A 17986-nucleotide genomic window follows, 5' to 3' on the forward strand; every position below is an offset into this window, starting at 1 on the left:
CTGGAACTACTTTTTACACCGTGCCGAACATCACCCTGGAACTACTTTTTACACCGTGCCGAACATCACCCTGGAACTACTTTTTACACCATGCTGAACATCACCTGGAACTACTTTTTACACCGTGCTGAACATCACCCTGGAACTACTTTTTACACCATGCTGAACATCACCTGGAACTACTTTTTACACCGTGCCGAACATCACCCTGGAACTACTTTTTACACCATGCCGAACACCACCCTGGAACTACTTTTTACACCGTGCTGAACATCACCCTGGAACTACTTTTTACACCATGCCGAACATCACCCTGGAACTACTTTTTACACCATGCTGAACATCACCTGGAACTACTTTTTACACCGTGCCGAACATCACCCTGGAACTACTTTTTACACCATGCCGAACATCACCCTGGAACTACTTTTTACACCATGCCGAACATCACCTGGAACTACTTTTTACACCATGCTGAACATCACCTGGAACTACTTTTTACACCATGCTGAACATCACCCTGGAACTACTTTTTACACCATGCTGAACATCACCTGGAACTACTTTTTACACCATGCTGAACATCACCTGGAACTACTTTTTACACCATGCTGAACATCACCTGGAACTACTTTTTACACCATGCTGAACATCACCTGGAACTACTTTTTACACCATGCTGAACATCACCTGGAACTACTTTTTACACCATGCTGAACATCACCTGGAACTACTTTTTACAGTCTAGTCTTGCTGCACCAGATTCACTATCAGCTCATATTTTCCGTCACATGGTAAAAAGTCTCATCAGTTCCATCATCTCATGTGTTGTGTATCTTCTACTGGGAATAAAATGTGAGTTTATAAGATGTGTACACAGTGTGTTGGAACTGGGATTGTATGTCAAAGAAAAACTTTGTGTTGATCATTTTTGTTAAGTTCAGGTTGTTCTATTTTCCAGCAACAATGATGGACCCTGACATGTCGGGCCAGGACATGGGGGTGGGCAAGTTAGGAACTCAGGCTGAGAAGGACCGCAGATTGAAAAAGAAGTAAGCCTTAATCCAAACGCCACCTCACAAGTTGTCAAATCGCACCAGTTGTCCATCATTTAATGCATCCTCTAACATAATGCAGTTTTTACACTCATTACTTTACAGTAAAATTCAGTTAAGTACAGTTAATTCTTTATCACACAAATTCACACTGCAGACACAGACAGTGGTTCTAGCCTCCAGATTCTGTTTACCTTTGACTCTTTCCATGAGTGATGCTTTGTGTAATACCCAAACCAAGCCCATACGGAGAACGTAGACACTGGATCAGTGTCCAGGAATGAATATCAGTCAGTCAGACTGTCGATCCAGCCTGAAAAGCCAGTTAATCTCACAGAGGTGCCTTCATCACACAGCACTTAGAGATTTCCCTCACACACACTCAGACCGGTTGCCCTCCAGTAAAAGAAAAACCCTTTCACATGTCAAGTTTCAGCAGGGGTGTTGCAAAACATGCAGCCTGTGTGTGTGTGGGTGTGTGTGTGCATTTGCCATGCTCTAGTGCCAAATGATGAATGTCATTTGCTCGAAGTGCACATTGAGTTGTCATGACGAATAACTTTGCCTCCCATGTAGTTGGTCAATGGAGAGTATTGTTTGTTGTATGTTGACAAATGTGCTGTTTTCCTTCCACTGCATCGACTTTTTCATAGCGGTGTCCGGGACTCAGGGCTCACCTCCACCACCTTGCATCTTGGTGCCTCCTCCACTCTGCATGCCATTAAGCTGCCTGCACTATTTCCATTTCAGCATCTTGATCAGTCCAAACCGCTGTGATGTCTTTGGTGAAGTGTTTTGTTTCTTTTCTTTCTTCGAGGTCCTGGGTATCTGAATGTAACTGAGCATTTGATTGTAAGACAATGGAGGTTTGTTTTATTTGGGGTTTTTTTGAGGGGGCGGGGCTTATTGTGTTTCAGTACATTTCTCATGTCCTCTGCTGCACGAGATGTGGTCAGGACTGCATTGTTGAGGATGACATCATATTTGACTGGTCTACAGATGCTCCTGTAAAGGAATGTCTCCCCCATTGTGAGATGGATGTATGTGGATGCGTGCACACGTGTTTGTATGTGAAGCAGTTTTGTTTATTGACTTATTAATTCATTAACATTTGTGTACTTTTGTCTCCCCGTCGCTCTTTTTCTCTCTGACTCTTTCCTCTGATCCTTCCTCTCCCTCTCATCACCCTCTGACTCTAACAAAAGCGGGTAAGTTGTGAGGATGTATAACTGACCTCCTGGATATGACCATTGTCTCAGCCATACTGCCCTCGTCCGTCACCTCTCCCGTCTGTCCACCATCACCCCCCCTCCAACGACCAGTGCCAAAGCTGACATCTCTTATCTATCTATCCTTCATGGCTCTAAATGACATCATTGCCTTCTTTTTTCCTTTTCTTTTTTCATTTACCATATGCAGACGTTTCTTCCCCCTTTTTACAGCTGGGTAGCAGCAGCATCCGTGGCTGGACAGAGAATGTGCTGCCACTAAAACTGGAGGCCAGTTTTTACACCCAGAGTCTTTTCCTCTCCTTATATGTGTCTCTATTTGTGTGAAATAACCAGCTGCAACATCTGGTTATGGGAGTGTCAATGGTTCTTTTAGTTTGTATGATTTATCATAACTGTTTCCTTACTTCCCTTTCCCCAGCTATGTTCAGTGGATGTATTTCTTCATGCATTAGAGCCGACCTGAACATATATAACATGAGCCGGATAGATAAGACAGTGAATGTACCTGGATGAACACATTTCTTCTGTCACCTGTAGGCTCTTTCTTTCTTTCTTTCTTTCTTTCTTTCTTTCTTTCTTTCTTTCTTTCTTTCTTTCTTTCTTTCTTTCTTTCTTTCTTTCTTTCTTTCTTTCTTTCTTTCTTTCTTTCTTTCTTTCTTTCTTTCTTTCTTTCTTTCTTTCTTTCTTTCTTTCTTTCTTTCTTTCTTTCTTTCTTTCTTTCTTTCTTTCTTTCTTTCTTTCTTTCTTTCTTTCTTTCTTTCTTTCTTTCTTTCTTTCTTCCTTCCTTCCTTCCTTCCTTCCTTCCTTCCTTCCTTCCTTCCTTCCTTCCTTCCATATATGCTGTGTTTAAGTGCCCTTTCTCTGTACTGAGGCCTTCAGCGCTGACGTGCTACATATCATCTTTATTACTATTCCCACTCCTTCAATTTGTCAACTTCTTTGACAAAATACTAAAGGAATGGGTTGTGTTGGTGTTTTTCTGTCTCTATGAAATGTGTTCAGAAAATAGCAGAAGTACTGTGTGTGGATAAGTGTGTGCTTCTTGGTCTTTTGTTTGTCAGGCATTTTTAGGCTGCTTATCAGTTCTCTGTCTGAAAGAGGACTCAGCACAATACAAAAAGCTGTGTGCTTGACAAAGCAGGACGAACTGCTCGTCGGTTCTCGTCGATGAGGCGTAATTTCCATCAGGCTGACTAGGTTGGCTGCAAGTGAGGCAAAACAACATCCCACTCAGCCCGTTTAGAATATGCTTCACCACTTGCTAAACAAATATGAGAACTTGCACTCAACAGTACCCCTGCTGCATGATTTAAGCAAAAAGAAAAACACCATTTCTCAGCAGAATCAAGTGAGTGGCTGATCTGGGATGAGTTGGATAATTGTGCTTAGATTAGCAGTGTGATGTCCAGCTTCACTGAGCAGCTACTGCAGCAAAGTGCTTTCCAGGTGTGAGTGTATTTGCTCTCAGTACATGCAGTACTTCAGCTCTGCCAAGGAAGCATGGTCCTCTAAAATGTGATATTTTGTGCACAGAAATACACTGAATTAATTACACCAAATTCTAAAGAACTGAGGTGATGACTCACAATGTGAGAAAGAATCAAAATTTTCCCTGAAGTCCGAAGTGTGTAGGATTTTGTCTCAGCCAGAGTAACTACAGTTTGCTCCAGTCGGGTTGGACTGGGATGAAAACGAATGGAAGCCTTATCTGTCATATTAAATGCACAAGACGGCAAGCAGCAGGGGTTTGGGAACAGTGTGGTGTGAGTTTAAGAGGGTGGTGGTGTATCAGACTGAGCAAATGTGTGTTTAAGATGTTAAAGATTGTGTGTTAATATGAGGTCTCCTCTGCTCCTGCCCTCAGACATGAGCTTTTGGAGGAGGCCAGGAGAAAAGGCTTACCATTCGCCCAATGGGATGGCCCGACGGTTGTCGCCTGGCTCGAGGTAAATGGTCACTTTTTGTAACTGGTACACTGAAACTTAATGCAATGACCAACAAGCTTTACCGGTGCAGCTAGATGGTTGAGTTGCTTTGCCATGTCCAGTATCCTGCATTAATATTTAAAAAATAACCATTAATCATCATATTAAAGCAGTGCTAAACAAATACAGGGATGAATGACTCGGTAAATTATATTAATGACTAGAATGTTATCAGCATTAAGGTGTAACATTATTTTGGTCACAAGGGGGCGAAGTGAACCTCACATTATGAATCACCATTTAAAGTCCAGTGTTGATTCTTGTCTCATTTCTTGCTCTGTCCCTTTTCCTCTCTTCCTCTGATGATGTCCTCTTGTGTTTCTGTAATGAATCAGCCAGAGTGGCTGTTACGACAGCTCCAGGAATGTACATACGAACATCGCTGTCAGAAACGCAGTTACATATATAAAGTTACATATTTATGTACAATTCATGGCCTGTAAATATGGAGTGAAATTAGTCTCAAAGCTTTTACAAATGTTAATTAATGCAGACATGACTGGTTGCTGAGTAGACAATCTTTGACAGCGCACAAGAACCTGGAATGATCTGAAATCTTTAGATTGTCCAGGAGTCTGTTCCGCTCTTTGGTGGTTTTGTAGGAGAAGTCTTATTAGGTGAAGGCAAACCTTCTTTTTGGAACATTGCAGACACCTCTGGATGCAGACCTCAGCTCTGCTCAGTAATTAAGCTGAATAGACTTCTTTAAGGATGGGGAAGCATTATGTATGATTTTATGGACCAAGTAGACATCAGAATATATGATTAAATTGTGGAAACTTATTATTTTATGTTTCTCAGGTACGTTACAACGACGGTTCTGCCGTGGCTTCTTATCTGGAATTTTTAATGCCTCACTGTGAAGTGATCAAAATGGTTTAAAATTGTCAGCTTGTTCTGAGACCAAGATGATAGACATTACAAAATGTGGGACATGATCATTGCGTTTAGGGAGGATTTAGCAGCTTCCACTGATAGCGAGTTCCTGATGTGGCAAAAGTTAGCAAAACTGAATTTCAGTACCTCTGTCTTGTAACCATCTTTGTTTTCAGCCACTGTAACATTTTGATTAGTCTTTACTTTAAGTTTCTCTTTTCGTGCAGCTGCACTTGTTCAGGCAGTAGCTCGTAATGACACCGTGCAGCCGGTGGATGGATGATGGAACAGTGTTGATGGGAAATGCAGTGATGGCACTGCCAGGACACATAACAGAAATCATTTGATGTATTCATCACCTGCTGAACTGGACCGAAGGTTTCATTTATAGCCACCAAAATTAACTTTGAACCACATTTAGCAAGTTGGTGGGTGTTCATTTACAGCCCTCGTTATGTCACTAATTTCACTCCATACACAAACGCATCGGCGGGCGTACAGCTGTCAGCCTGCCTGTGACCTCCCAATCCCACCAGCACAATGTTCCAGATAGAAATGGAGTCAAACCAGGCAGATTATTATGCCTCAGGTTGTTTTTCTGATCCTTTCAAAGCCACATTAGTGCTGTTGTAAATTCCCATGTCGACTGTAAGATGGAACATCTGTGCAGCAGTGTGTTCTACACCAGTTTGGCACAGTAAAGAATCAAACACACCAGATCCCAGTGATGGTGTTAAGGATGGACAAAAGCAGAGGCAGAGTTGTAGTTTAATATTTTACTGTTTCCCCATCTCCTCTTCTTTCTTGTGGTGAAGCTGTGGTTGGGAATGCCGGCCTGGTACGTGGCTGCGTGCCGTGCCAATGTGAAGAGCGGCGCCATCATGTCGGCCCTTTCTGACACAGAGATCCAGAGGGAGATCGGGATCAGTAACCCGCTACACCGGCTCAAACTTCGCTTGGCCATCCAGGAAATGGTCTCCCTCACCAGCCCCTCAGCCCCCCCCACCACCAGGACCGTGAGTCACACAGCATCATATGGAAGCATGGAAACTGGTTTTAAAATTCTACAAACATTTGTTAAAAGCAGTGCTGATCTGGAGGAAGAAGAGCTTTCAAAACTTTTGACCTGTATTTTCATAAATCACAAGCTTGGTGGACCAGAGGGAGCCGCCAGCGAATGTTTCAGAATCACTATTTTCTGCGAAGTAGCAGAACAAAAAGATTTTCTCTGCTTTTAAAAAGAGGCTTGCATGCTGATATCTGTACGGGTACATTTGCCCAAGTCGTCTTTGAACCGCTATTTCTGCCTCCAAAGCAGCTCTGACAGATGTTTGTGGCTGAACAGTGTCTCTGATTTTATGCACCACACCTTCACACATGGCTGATGTGTGACGAGTAAACGATGAGGAAACCGAGCTGTTGCAATCACACTCGGCACATTTGTCAGTCGTCTTGTTTTATGTGGAATGTCAAGAGTTTTAATTAGAGCATCTGAAATGAGTAAGTAAATAATACAGTGGAAGGCTAAGATGCTGCTGCCATAGCTCCATGTTGTCATGGTAATTGCATACAGTCTCTAAAGACTCTGTTGTTCCAAATAATACATGCACACTGCTCACACACAGTGTTGTTTCAACACAAGCAGGGACATTCATTAGCTTTTGTTTTCTGACAGTACTACTGTGGATACAACCCTCATAACTCTTGTTGTTTAATAACTATGCAAGTACTGGTACTTTCCCCCATGTTACCCTTTACCTCACCAGCTATTATATGACTTAACTTCACACTTCTTACAAAAAATCTATATAAAACACACTTACAATCTGAAGTTCCTTGACTATGACATGCCTTCTGCTTGTTGGATGACGTTAACCTCACTTCCTTTCACTACATTGGGTTAACAGATCCTGTAGAAGAACCTTATTTTCACTGTTAGGTCCTGAAGTTGCATATAGGCACATTTAAGTGCACTTATCCTCACCAATCACAGCTGCAACACAGCAGTTATTTCAGCTCTACAACTGTGGAAACATTGATTTACCCGAACTGCAAATGAATATATCATCAAAGTGTGCTGCAGGGACTCCAAGCCACTCAAGATGCATGAATGAAGATGCATGCAGACACTCGCTCTAATCAAGCATTTAACTAGCTTGTCCCAACATCAGCTCATTTCATTTTATTTAGCAAACTGAGACTGTTTATCTATTTTCTCTGACCTTTAAATGAATAGATCTTCTACGAGCAGGAGATGGATGGAGAGGGATGAATAATGTGGGGTTTGTGTGTCTGCTGTTGTTAATCATACTAATTTAGTCCTCTCTGTTCTGCATGGCAGCTGTCCTTTTATTTGTGTTACTTTACGTCAAAGTCGTGATGTTTTTGTCCTTTGCACATGCCCTTTAACCCCTGGTGGGTTTCATCATCTGACTGTGATGCTATAACACTATTGGCTTACAGTGGTGCTGCTCTTCTTCTTTAACACTGCTTGCCCCTCCTACCGGACCTCTACTACCAACCCTGCTGCTGCTCCTTCTCTTGGGCGTACCTTGTAGCCGTCAGGCAATGTATGGGTGACCCATGAGGAGATGGAGACCCTGGCAGCCCCTTCCAAAACGGTCAGTCCCGTTGTGTCCTTTACTGTCATCCTTTTCTTCCTGTTGGTTCTGAGTCTAAGTGTTTTTCACTGGGGCTGAATGAGGAGTTAAATGTGACCGACAGGAAGCATGCAGCACTGACACCCTTCCCTGAACTGTGAACCTCCTGTCCATACTAATGGTTAGCTTAAAGCCAGTGGCTGGTGATGAAGGTTTGAGTCAGTTTCTCTGTGTGTTGGTTCAGTGCATCTCCATAATGAAGGTCACGAATCATTGAATGTGTGCCATTTTTCTCTGCAGTGCTGTTACTCACCACACACCAGATCTCTGAGTTATTTAAATCACATTTAGCATTGTGCTTATTTTTGGTTCACACACCAGGCCCACTGAAGCTGGAAGTGAGAAAGCGTCTGATCAATCAGAAATAGGGACAAGCTTAGAGAGTTTCCTCTTTTTTAATGAAGCAAGTATTTCTATAAACATACACTAACTTGTAAAAAGAATTTCCCCATTTGGCTTCCTCAGTTCCTGAGTTTGTATCTGTTAATCAACACAACAAAATTCTACTTTTAATTGTTTTTTTTTTTCTTTTAACTGTGAACTAAACAAGATCTGAGCCAGCACAAGTACTACCACCCACAAAGTTAAGACCTTTAGAGCTTCCTTTTACAAAAGTTAAGCTGCAAATCTACTTTGGTTGATAAGTTTGGTTCGTGCTGCTGTGATTTCTACGCATTCCTAAAGAAAAACGGCTTCTTCTCTCTGTAGCTGGGTGGACTGTGATTAGGTCAAACCGTTAAGACGAGGACTTTGGTCATTTCAGTTTCAGTTCTATGTTCCAGCTATGTTAATTCCCCCCATATGCCACACTTGTGAAAGACTGGATGACCAAACAGTTTCTGTTTCCAAAATGGCCGTCTTATCTCTGCATGACAGAAAATTGGGGCTTAATGCTCAAGGCCCACTATCCTGCAGGGTTTAGATTTTTCCATCACACCTACTTAAAATCAAATGGATCTCTGACAATCTCTGCACAAGTCTGCTAATGATCCATTAATTTGAGTCAAGTGTGTTGGAGCAGGGAAACAAGTCTGCAGGACCATGGGCCTTGAGGCCTGAAGTTGGGGAACCCTGCATTAGCAGAGTTTAATGTAGGCCAAAAATGAGTCTTCTTGAATATTCATTCAGCTGTGGTCAGTACCCCAGGCTGTGGTCTGACAAACAACCCACAGCATGATGCTTCCACCACCATGCTTCACTGTGGGACTGGTGTCCTCAGCACAAGAAGAGTTTGCAACAGATGCTGCATTTTTCTTGAAGGCCAAAACTTAATCTTTCATCTCACTGGACCAGTTTCCTGGATTTTTCTTCTTTTCTTTTCTTTACTCTTTGGGATTTGCTTTCCTCCTTTTCCATGTGACTCTTCCATAAAGCCAAACTTTGTGGAGTGTGCAGATGATTCCATGGAACTCCAAACCTTTGTGTTCTCTCTGATGAATGGGAAGATTGTTGTTTTGTTTGTTTTATGTAGAATTCCTATTACCCAAACTAAATCTCTATTAATTCAGAACTTTGTCCCAGATTTGTTTAGAGACCTCGTTTGACTTCATTAAGCTGCCTTCTCACAACAAATATATATCCAGTATATGCATATATACTGAGAGGCAACTAGCAGCATCATGTCTCAATGTTCCACTCCAGCAGTTCTTGATTCCCTAATAACTCATCTGTGTGACTGAAAAAATCCATCTGACTATCTTGACACTGCATGGAGCATGACTTTCCAACTCCTTCCTCACTCAGAATGGGGATATATGAATATCCTAATGAGCTCCATCCACAACTCAACTTTTCCTCAAAGTCTCCTGGAACTCTGCGAAACTCTCTGCAGGGTTGTAAAGTGCACACCGGTGCACCTGACATTTCTCAGGTCTAAATGTAGGACTTTTATCTTCGTGAATGTCTGTCTGCATATTGTGTTCATTCCTTCCTTACCTGACCTCACAAAAGGACTGATAAAAACCAGTTAAAGGCAGAGAAAGAGTGGTTGCCTCTGGTTGGCTCTGATCTGCAGTTGTACGCCGCGTTGTGCGTCTGAAATGGCCACCAACGAGAATCATGGAAACAAAGTGAAAAATGGTAGGATTTGCTCATATGTGGGTGTGATCTGTTGTCATCACCAGTTTAAGAGTCTTTCAAGCTTCCTGAACACGAAAAGCTGAACAACAGTTGAAGTAATTGTGACTGCTGCAGAGATCAAGTCCCCCCAGAAGTTTAGTCAGAGAGGCTGGAAGAAAGACTGAAGTTGGCCAAAAAAATAAGAAATCCAATTCTCAAAGCATGGAGTTAAATAGAAAACAAAACCATGTAGTTTTTCAGCTTCTTTTGTTTGCTTTAAAACAATTTTCACATCCCTTTGAAGGTTGTGTTTCTTTTGGATTTGGCTCAAGGTTTGTGAAAGTTGAGTAGAAGAGCAGACAGTGTGTGACAGAAGCTCTTTTTCGTGTTTTACTGTTAATGTAGAAAAAACAGACGAGTCTTCTGCAGCAGTAAATGCAGTGAAAGTTATATTTTTCTTATCTTCTGTTTGAACCAGAAGTCAGACTCTGAAGAGGGGAGCTGGGCACAGGTAAGCTTGGAAGCCCCTCTCCCTTTCACTCAATGTAAATCAGTCTTCTGAAGGGGGGAAAAGGTGGAATGTTCTGATTTGAGTTCCTGTTTCCTCTCAGACTCTGGCTTATGGGGACATGAACCATGAGTGGATAGGGAACGAGTGGCTGCCCAGTCTTGGACTACCTCAGTACCGCAGCTACTTCATGGAGTGCCTGGTAGACGCCCGCATGCTGGATCACCTCACCAAAAAGGACCTGAGGGTACACCTTAAAATGGTGGACAGCTTCCACAGGTACTGGACTCATCTCACCAGTGCTTCATGCCATTTTTCAAAATCTGTTTTGTTTTGTTTTTTCTCCTTCACTTTATATGACTGTATTTGTGTTTTTTCTTCAATTAGAACAAGTTTACAGTACGGCATCATGTGTCTGAAGAAGCTCAACTATGACCGGAAGGAACTGGAGAGACGCAGGGAACAGAGCCAGCATGAGATGAGAGGCAAGAGCACTTCACATCAAAACTGAAACTCATGGCAAAGTAAATAAGAAGCAAAAGGATTTGTAGTCAGCCTGAACTTGTGTCTGCAGATGTGTTGGTGTGGAGTAATGAGCGGGTCATCCGCTGGGTGCAGAGTATAGGCCTGCGGGACTATGCTAACATCCTCCTGGAGAGCGGTGTGCACGGGGCTCTGGTTGCTCTGGATGACAACTTTGACTACAGCAGTCTGGCACTGCTCCTCCAGATTCCCACCCAAAACACTCAGGTACTGCACACACATGCATGCTGGCGTGCACAGTGTGCATGTCTGGTGACTTTGAAACTTAACCTTCATATCTTCAGGTCTTCATATCCATTAAATATAAATAAGCCTCTTTTTAAGTAATTTTTCCCTCCTCTCACTTTGCGTTATCGTTGCCCAATTAATGGTGTCAGATACCTGCAGATATATCGTCTCCCTCATTTCAATCCAAAAATAAAGAAAACAGAAAAGTTTGTATCAGACTTCAAAAGCTGCTTGAATCTAAATCAGAACATTTGCCAATTGTTCCCCTGGCTGGTTGCCCTGCTCGTCGCACCTATAAATGGGTAAAATTATTACTGTATGAATCACAAATAATGTAATGTGTCAGCTGTCTCATCCCACTATTAATAGCTGGAAAAGCTAAAGTTAGAATCTGGTCTAATGCGTCTGGTTTTTCCCTCTCCGCAGGCACGTCAGATTCTGGAGCGAGAATACAATAATCTGCTGGCACTGGGCACGGACCGGAGGCTGGATGAGGTGAGCCTGAGACCAAACGTCACTCTCATTTTATTTTATTTTATTTTTGCACAAATGTAAAAACATCTCAAAGGAGCAACATTAACTTGACCTCTGACATGACCTAAGCCCATAAATATCACGTTAGGACTTTGGCCACGCTAGTTACCGGCTAATCAAGAAAAGCAGGCAGTGCAGACTTCAAGTTTTTGGAAAACGTCCGAGTGAAACTCGGTGAGTGAAACTTTTTGAGAGCTGTGCTTGCAGGATTGTTCAGAAGCCAAATAAAAGCCTGTCTGGCAGAAAAGACCTTTAAGATTGGAAAGCCGGTGCACATCAACACCTGCTCGAATACGACCTCAACAGAAAAGTAACTGGATGAAAATTCACCATTTCTAAACAGAAAAACAGGAAAAAGAGACTCAAATTTATGATGGCATGGTAATCTACGGTTAACACTGAATTTGTTTTCCGTCCATCAGTGCGATGACAAAGACTTCCGGGGTCCATCGTGGCGGAGGCAGTTCCCTCCTCGGGACATCCATGGGATCAGTATGATGCCTGGATCAGCAGAAACGCTCCCCGCTGGCTTCCGTCTCACCGCGACGTCCGGTCACTCCCGAAGACTGCCCCCTGATGGTGAGGGGCTGCCCAACACACAACTATCATTCAGCCACTGGCCACATTTTCCAGCCTCCAGCTTTTAGTTTGTTAATAAAATATGAAAAAGCTGGACATGAGTCTGGCTTTCAGACCTGCGTGCGTCCACCTGTTGAAGCTGAGAGCAGGACTTTCTGACAGTCTTCTCTTGTTCTCTCTGACGGCTGCTCTGCAGTCCTCTATGAGGCGCTGGACGACAGTCCTGATGACATGTATTTGGACTGGTTTCAAGGTCAGCTATGCCTCTGAAGACTGGGCTTGTTGGCCCTGTGTGCACCATAATTCTGCATACTCTCTCCCTTCTCCTCACATGATCTCTGTCCTGCTGTATCTCTCCTTTTCTTTGTGATTACTCACCCTCACATTTCATCTATCTCCGTACGAATCTTTAATCTCTCTATTCCAAGGGTGTTGTTTTGCAAAGCTACAAGACAGATGTGTTGTCACCCTGCTGGTAAAAACTAGGGGGCCAAGTTATGGATTTGGACCCATGCTTGCTGGTGAAACCCTTGTAGTGATGAAGCAGCAAAAGCAAAATGGTGACCTATGCAGTGCTTTGTAAAGTTCCCTGAATCAGCAGGTGTACCCAGGTGACATGTCTCTGGGCGATCATGCACTAAAACTAACAGTTTGTTTTACTCCTCGTCCCTCTGCTGTTAAAAGAGAGCACTGGTTAAAACAATTATAGACTGAAGGATAACGCCAGTTTATTGCAACTTGAGCTATAATAGTTTGATTATGTTATCATTTCTTCTACCAAAGACCAAAATAACAGGTTACCTGATGCGTCCGTTCATTAATATCACAAAAAGATGCTTATGGCCCAGCTAGAAGAAGTACAATACACAGACTGGCAGCATAGCTCACCCAAGTCTTCCAGCAGACATCCAGTCTGAGCATCTCCAAACTAGCTGTCAAGTTTAGGAATTTTGCTAATGTGGGCGGACAACAAGCCCTAGGGGGGCATTCAAAGTCAACTAAAGTTTGCATATTCAGCATCACTTCCAGTGAAGAATGTAAAGTATGCTTCCAGGGAAGAGAATTAAACACAAGCCTGCAACAAACCAGGGTTATCTTTTCAATGGATGCAGATTGTATTAGCAACCGCGTTTTCAGGTTGTTATACATGGCTGGAGATCATCCAAATGTCCTGATTTTAGCCGGCGTTCTCTTTTAATAGGGTGTTCCCATTGACATTCCTTTGTCTGCAGTCACTGGCTAGGTGTACATGCACAGAAATATTCTGACTTTTCTCTAAGTCTGCATATCTGCGCGAGATGCAGACAGAACAATCCATTCATGTTGTAGTTTAGCGCCTCACAGAGTGTAATCTGAACATCGACTCAGCCACATATTGTCCCCCAACTTGATCGAATTGTTTTCACTCATCAGAACCATAGTTGTTTGCTTAAGTGAAGAAACAATGAGCAGACCTGGCAGTTCTGCAGCCTACGCTCTGTACTTTAATGTGGCAGTGTGTCACAAGATGCCATGAAATCCTCCTTATGACGATATGTCGCAGTGTAAGCAAGCTAGCTTAATTCAATTATTGTTTACTCCTAAAATGGCCATATTCTGGTTCAGGTAAGCAGAAAATACTGTTGATGTGTCAGTGTCTTCCTCAGAATAAGGTCATGATTAGGTTAACACCAGGATATTATGGTGCATGTAAACGTAGCCACTGTGCTTCCTGGTCTGTGACGCCCACAACACACTAAAATCTCTGATGGTGTCCACTCAAAACAAAAACTTCCTTTGAGTGATCAGTGGCTTTCTTCTCTCAGGGTGACGCTAACGTAATCACAAGTGTGGGGAAAGGTGTTAGTTGGCATGTTGTGTCATGTTGTGGGGAAGGGGACCAGAGTGGACGGATGTGTCCTTTTCCCTGTGGGTCCATGTGATGTGCTGGCAGCTTTAATCATCATTCTGTCTAAATGTCTCCCCCTACAGTCGGACCATCGGCGGTGCAGCGACTGGACAGCTCCACGGTGAGAACCTACTCCTGCTGAGAGGAGGAAGAGGGGGACCTTTAACTGTACGCTGTATGTAACACAACACAGACTCTTGCTCCGGCAAATACACAGGTTTAATCAGTAGCCCTTCAAACAGGAACTTGATTTAAGTGGATTAAATGGGCATGAGTGTGTCTCATCAGCTTGGCAAGCCCAGGAGCTGCTTCTGCCAGGTAGTTTTGATGAGACGATGGGAGACAGCAGAGCCAGGCTGCAGTCTCATCATGATAGGTTGTCTAAAAAACAAGCCTATTACAGCCAAAGCTGTAGAAGATTTTACACCATTTACATGATTAGAACATCTCAGGTCTCCTAAAACAGGTTATTTAGACTTTAGAGTTCCCTGCTGTGCTGCCAGGTGCAGTAATAAATTCCAATTATCTCAAGCAATGCAGATATTTCCTCAGCAATAAACTGACAATTGGATGCAGAAAAAAAAATTGGAGCTTTGCTCTGATTTTAGTTTTTGTTCAAAGTCAAGAAGCAACAAGAGTTCCTGTAAGAAAGAACGAACGTACTCACCACTGAATAAATCTACCAAGCAGGCTTCTGAAAATAGCCCCAGTGGTGTTGCTCCTTTACAATGTCTGTAGCATCATTTAATTTTTTGCATCTAACATCCTAAAACCCTTAAAAGGCCGTTTACACCTGAAATCAGGCTTTTAGTGAAGAAGGTTAATTCTGACATGCAGGGAAAAACTGGGTTTTCTGTTCCAAAAAGAGACTGAAGGGATATTCTGCTCTTTTTAAGGAGGTTTTGTAAAGTAAGAGAAGTCAGTGAGCATGGTTACATTAAACTTTCTGTCGAACTGAAATCAGAGAATCTACCAAACCGGGTTATGATTCCCGGGTAATGAGGTTATACATCCACTTTCCTCTGCATGTAAAAACCTGTCCTGTTTTTCCATGACATGGTACTTTACCTTATGATGCAACCAGACTCACACTGAGCCACTAAGCCGGATCTTTGGCAAGGACATTTGTGTGTTAAGGAAACTCTCCTTCAAAGGTTAAACTTACTATCAGGTCAAACAGCCAGTAGACGCGATTCACTGTCAGCTGTCATTAAACCCATCCAGAGGTCCAGCTGAGCCTCTGGGCCAAAAGCAAAATATCTGTTTGACCTGTGAGTCTGTGTTTAATGTGTGTTTTGTGCATGCGTGTTCAGATCCATGCACTGACAGGGCAGCAGCTCATTCCCGCTACTCTGACTCCGAGTTCAGAGACCTGTGTGCATCTGCATGAAAACTTCAGGGTTTTACCAACATTGATATAAACCTCCAGAAAGTAGCCAGAGTTAAACTTTGAGACAAACTTACCAGCTTATATAAGAGGAGCAGCAAACCAAACGAGTCTGGTTCAGGGATTAAGGTATGAAAGCTCCATCTTTCCATCTTTTTAACTCTAATTATGTTTTTCTATTTACTCGTCTCACCCTGCAGGCCTTCGCTGCCTTCTTGTACTAGAACATAGAAAATGCAAATAACCCTGCGAAGGTCATTCAGTACATTGGGTTGAATTCTGGTACAGTATGCTGAGCAGCCAATGTTTATATTTTTATACTGATGCAAGCAGTTGGGAAAAACTACACCTTTTGCAACAAAGCACAAGTAAACACATTTGCAGCTTTCTTTCTTAATAAAGCATGAAAACCTGAATCTGCATAAATCCAGTGTACAGTCCGAGGGCCTTTTTATATCAGGAAGATGTCTGAAAGTAGAGCTAATTTTCACATACTGTATGAAAAATAGAGGCTTTCAAGAGAAAGCATGAAGCATTAGGAGTTGTGTTTCAGTGGTGTGAGGGGAGGGGTGCAGGAGGTGGGATGTGATGCAGAAATTAGGCTGTGGGATCAGCAGACGGGTCAGCAAGAAGAATAAAGAACCAACTTTTACCAGCATCCACACCTGCAGAAATATCTGCTGCTACACTCACACGTTGACTCATATTAAAGCAACACAAAATATTTTCTCAACACTGAGTTGTTGTTTTTTAACCTGCAAAAAGCACAAAATAGTCTTTGCCTTTCAACAACTAACTCAGCCAGATGGAAGACAAGGAGGCGGGCTCGCTGTCGTGCATCGGGACATTGACGCGGGAAAAATGTTAAAAAATTAAAGCTCAAAAAAAAAAACGAACTCTTTGTGTTTCCTTTCAGTTGCAGTTCTGAATGGAGACTTCCGGCTGGAGCTGCTGGACGGGCCGACCTGAGGATCAAACCAGTCTGATGACACGCACTGCCAAGAAAACCCTGCTCCATCCTTCTGAACGTGGGCACCAGAAGCTGGTGCTAAACTGTCCTGCAGGCTGCCCTCTTGTCACCATTTCTACCTTTTACATGTACAGCAACTTGTCAGAGCATAATGTACTGTGTTTTTCTTCTACAGAAGATATGTAGGTCATCTGTAAATTAATATAAATATGCCATTTTTAATATATATACACATCTATGTATAAAAAGATATTCAGAGTTTGTGCAAAACAAAAACAAGAACAGTCCCTGCCACCTCATTTAGTGGACCATAGATTAATATATGCTGCTCTCTGGACTTCCTCCATATTCCCTGTTCTTCTAGGTCATTTTGTACATATGGTTTTATTTTTTCAATGTGCTGATGATGACTACGATGATGAACCATAGAGAGGAAGAGACTCTGTGTGTTGTGTGAAATCTTGCCCTTCTAGTGGTGCCTCATTCCAGCACCGATAACCTCCATCGTCTTTTCTTACGTACCCGCCGTCCCAAGAGGAGGATGCGTCGACACACTGGAACATGAAAAGCACTTTCATACAACTACTTCAACTCAACGGACTCTTTAGTAGCCAAGGACAAAAACGGGAGGCTGTTGCTCTCCGAAGTTGCACAAAACGTCCTCAGAACAAAAAGACAACAGTACGCCGTTTGTAGAACCCGTCACTTCTTGTACTGTATGTTTCGTCAGGCGACGCATTAACACAATCGACTCTTACAGCCGAGCTGGCCTTCTCCTCCCGAAGACACCACGTCAACAGAACAGATGAAATAACTGAAAGACAGACCGCTTTAGCTCATAGTTTGTGTAGAGTGTATATGAACATGTTGAAGTGAGGTGATTTAATGGTAAAAAAAACCTGTTGCTTGCTGTGACTTACATTTGGTGTAACTGTTAACTCTTCGTTTTTGTCCGTTTCCAGGGTGATCTACTGTGTAGCCCTGTTTATCTGTCTTTTAGTTATTTCTGATGGACGACAAGACAAGTCTTACACTTTTTCAGTTGTTTTTACATCAATTTGCACGAACGAGGAATCATTTGTCCCTTTTTTTTTATTTATTCTTGTACTTTGGTCAAAACTAAGTGGTGAGCAAACAAATTTTCATTGTCAATAAAACAGGAAAAACCTGGCGAGTTTTCATTAGTTTTCTAATTATTATGATTATGTACATGATCGGTTGCGTTCATCGTTACAGAGCTGCACATATTTAGCACAGACGCAGGGAGAGTAAATACGAAGTAAAATTACAAATGTTCTAATCTACAAAATGTAGAGAGAATTCTTCGCTATGTGGTCTTGGGTGTCCACGCTCGGTTCTCTGCTGCAGACGAGTTCAGGCTGCACGAGGTCGCAGAACTTTTTCAACTTGTCCTTCAATGTCTTTGAACACTTGCGGGTCCTCAATGGTTGGCGTGATCTGTAAGGAAAAATATTTAGTATTA

At 42.6% G+C, this 17986-nt stretch overlaps 2 protein-coding genes across 8 annotated transcripts in view; one reads left to right on the top strand and one right to left on the bottom strand.

The window, feature by feature from the left end:
- ppfia2 (PTPRF interacting protein alpha 2) overlaps window positions 1–17673 on the top strand; it is a 211515-nt gene extending 193842 nt beyond the window's left edge. For 3 of the 7 annotated variants that reach the window (XM_041977029.1, XM_041977033.1, XM_041977034.1), the window contains 13 exons: window positions 962–1052; window positions 2261–2263; window positions 4152–4233; window positions 5964–6164; window positions 7707–7769; window positions 10345–10377; window positions 10478–10653; window positions 10762–10859; window positions 10949–11124; window positions 11572–11640; window positions 12102–12258; window positions 14230–14321; window positions 16450–17673. In XM_041977029.1, coding sequence (XP_041832963.1) covers window positions 962–1052; window positions 2261–2263; window positions 4152–4233; window positions 5964–6164; window positions 7707–7769; window positions 10345–10377; window positions 10478–10653; window positions 10762–10859; window positions 10949–11124; window positions 11572–11640; window positions 12102–12258; window positions 14230–14288 — 1208 coding nt within the window. In that variant the 3' untranslated portion in view covers window positions 14289–14321; window positions 16450–17673. The remainder of the gene's footprint in view (window positions 1–961; window positions 1053–2260; window positions 2264–4151; window positions 4234–5963; window positions 6165–7706; window positions 7770–10344; window positions 10378–10477; window positions 10654–10761; window positions 10860–10948; window positions 11125–11571; window positions 11641–12101; window positions 12259–14229; window positions 14322–16449) is intronic. The other 4 variants (XM_041977030.1, XM_041977035.1, XM_041977031.1 and 1 more) reach the window with 3 other exon arrangements.
- Window positions 17578–17986, bottom strand: part of acss3 (acyl-CoA synthetase short chain family member 3) — a 68037-nt gene continuing 67628 nt past the window's right edge. The window contains exon 16 of the mRNA XM_041977036.1: window positions 17578–17961. Coding sequence (XP_041832970.1) covers window positions 17878–17961 — 84 coding nt within the window. The 3' untranslated portion in view covers window positions 17578–17877. The remainder of the gene's footprint in view (window positions 17962–17986) is intronic.

Source organism: Melanotaenia boesemani, chromosome 23 (genome assembly GCF_017639745.1).
Source record: "Melanotaenia boesemani isolate fMelBoe1 chromosome 23, fMelBoe1.pri, whole genome shotgun sequence".
In the NCBI taxonomy this organism is placed as follows: domain Eukaryota; kingdom Metazoa; phylum Chordata; class Actinopteri; order Atheriniformes; family Melanotaeniidae; genus Melanotaenia; species Melanotaenia boesemani.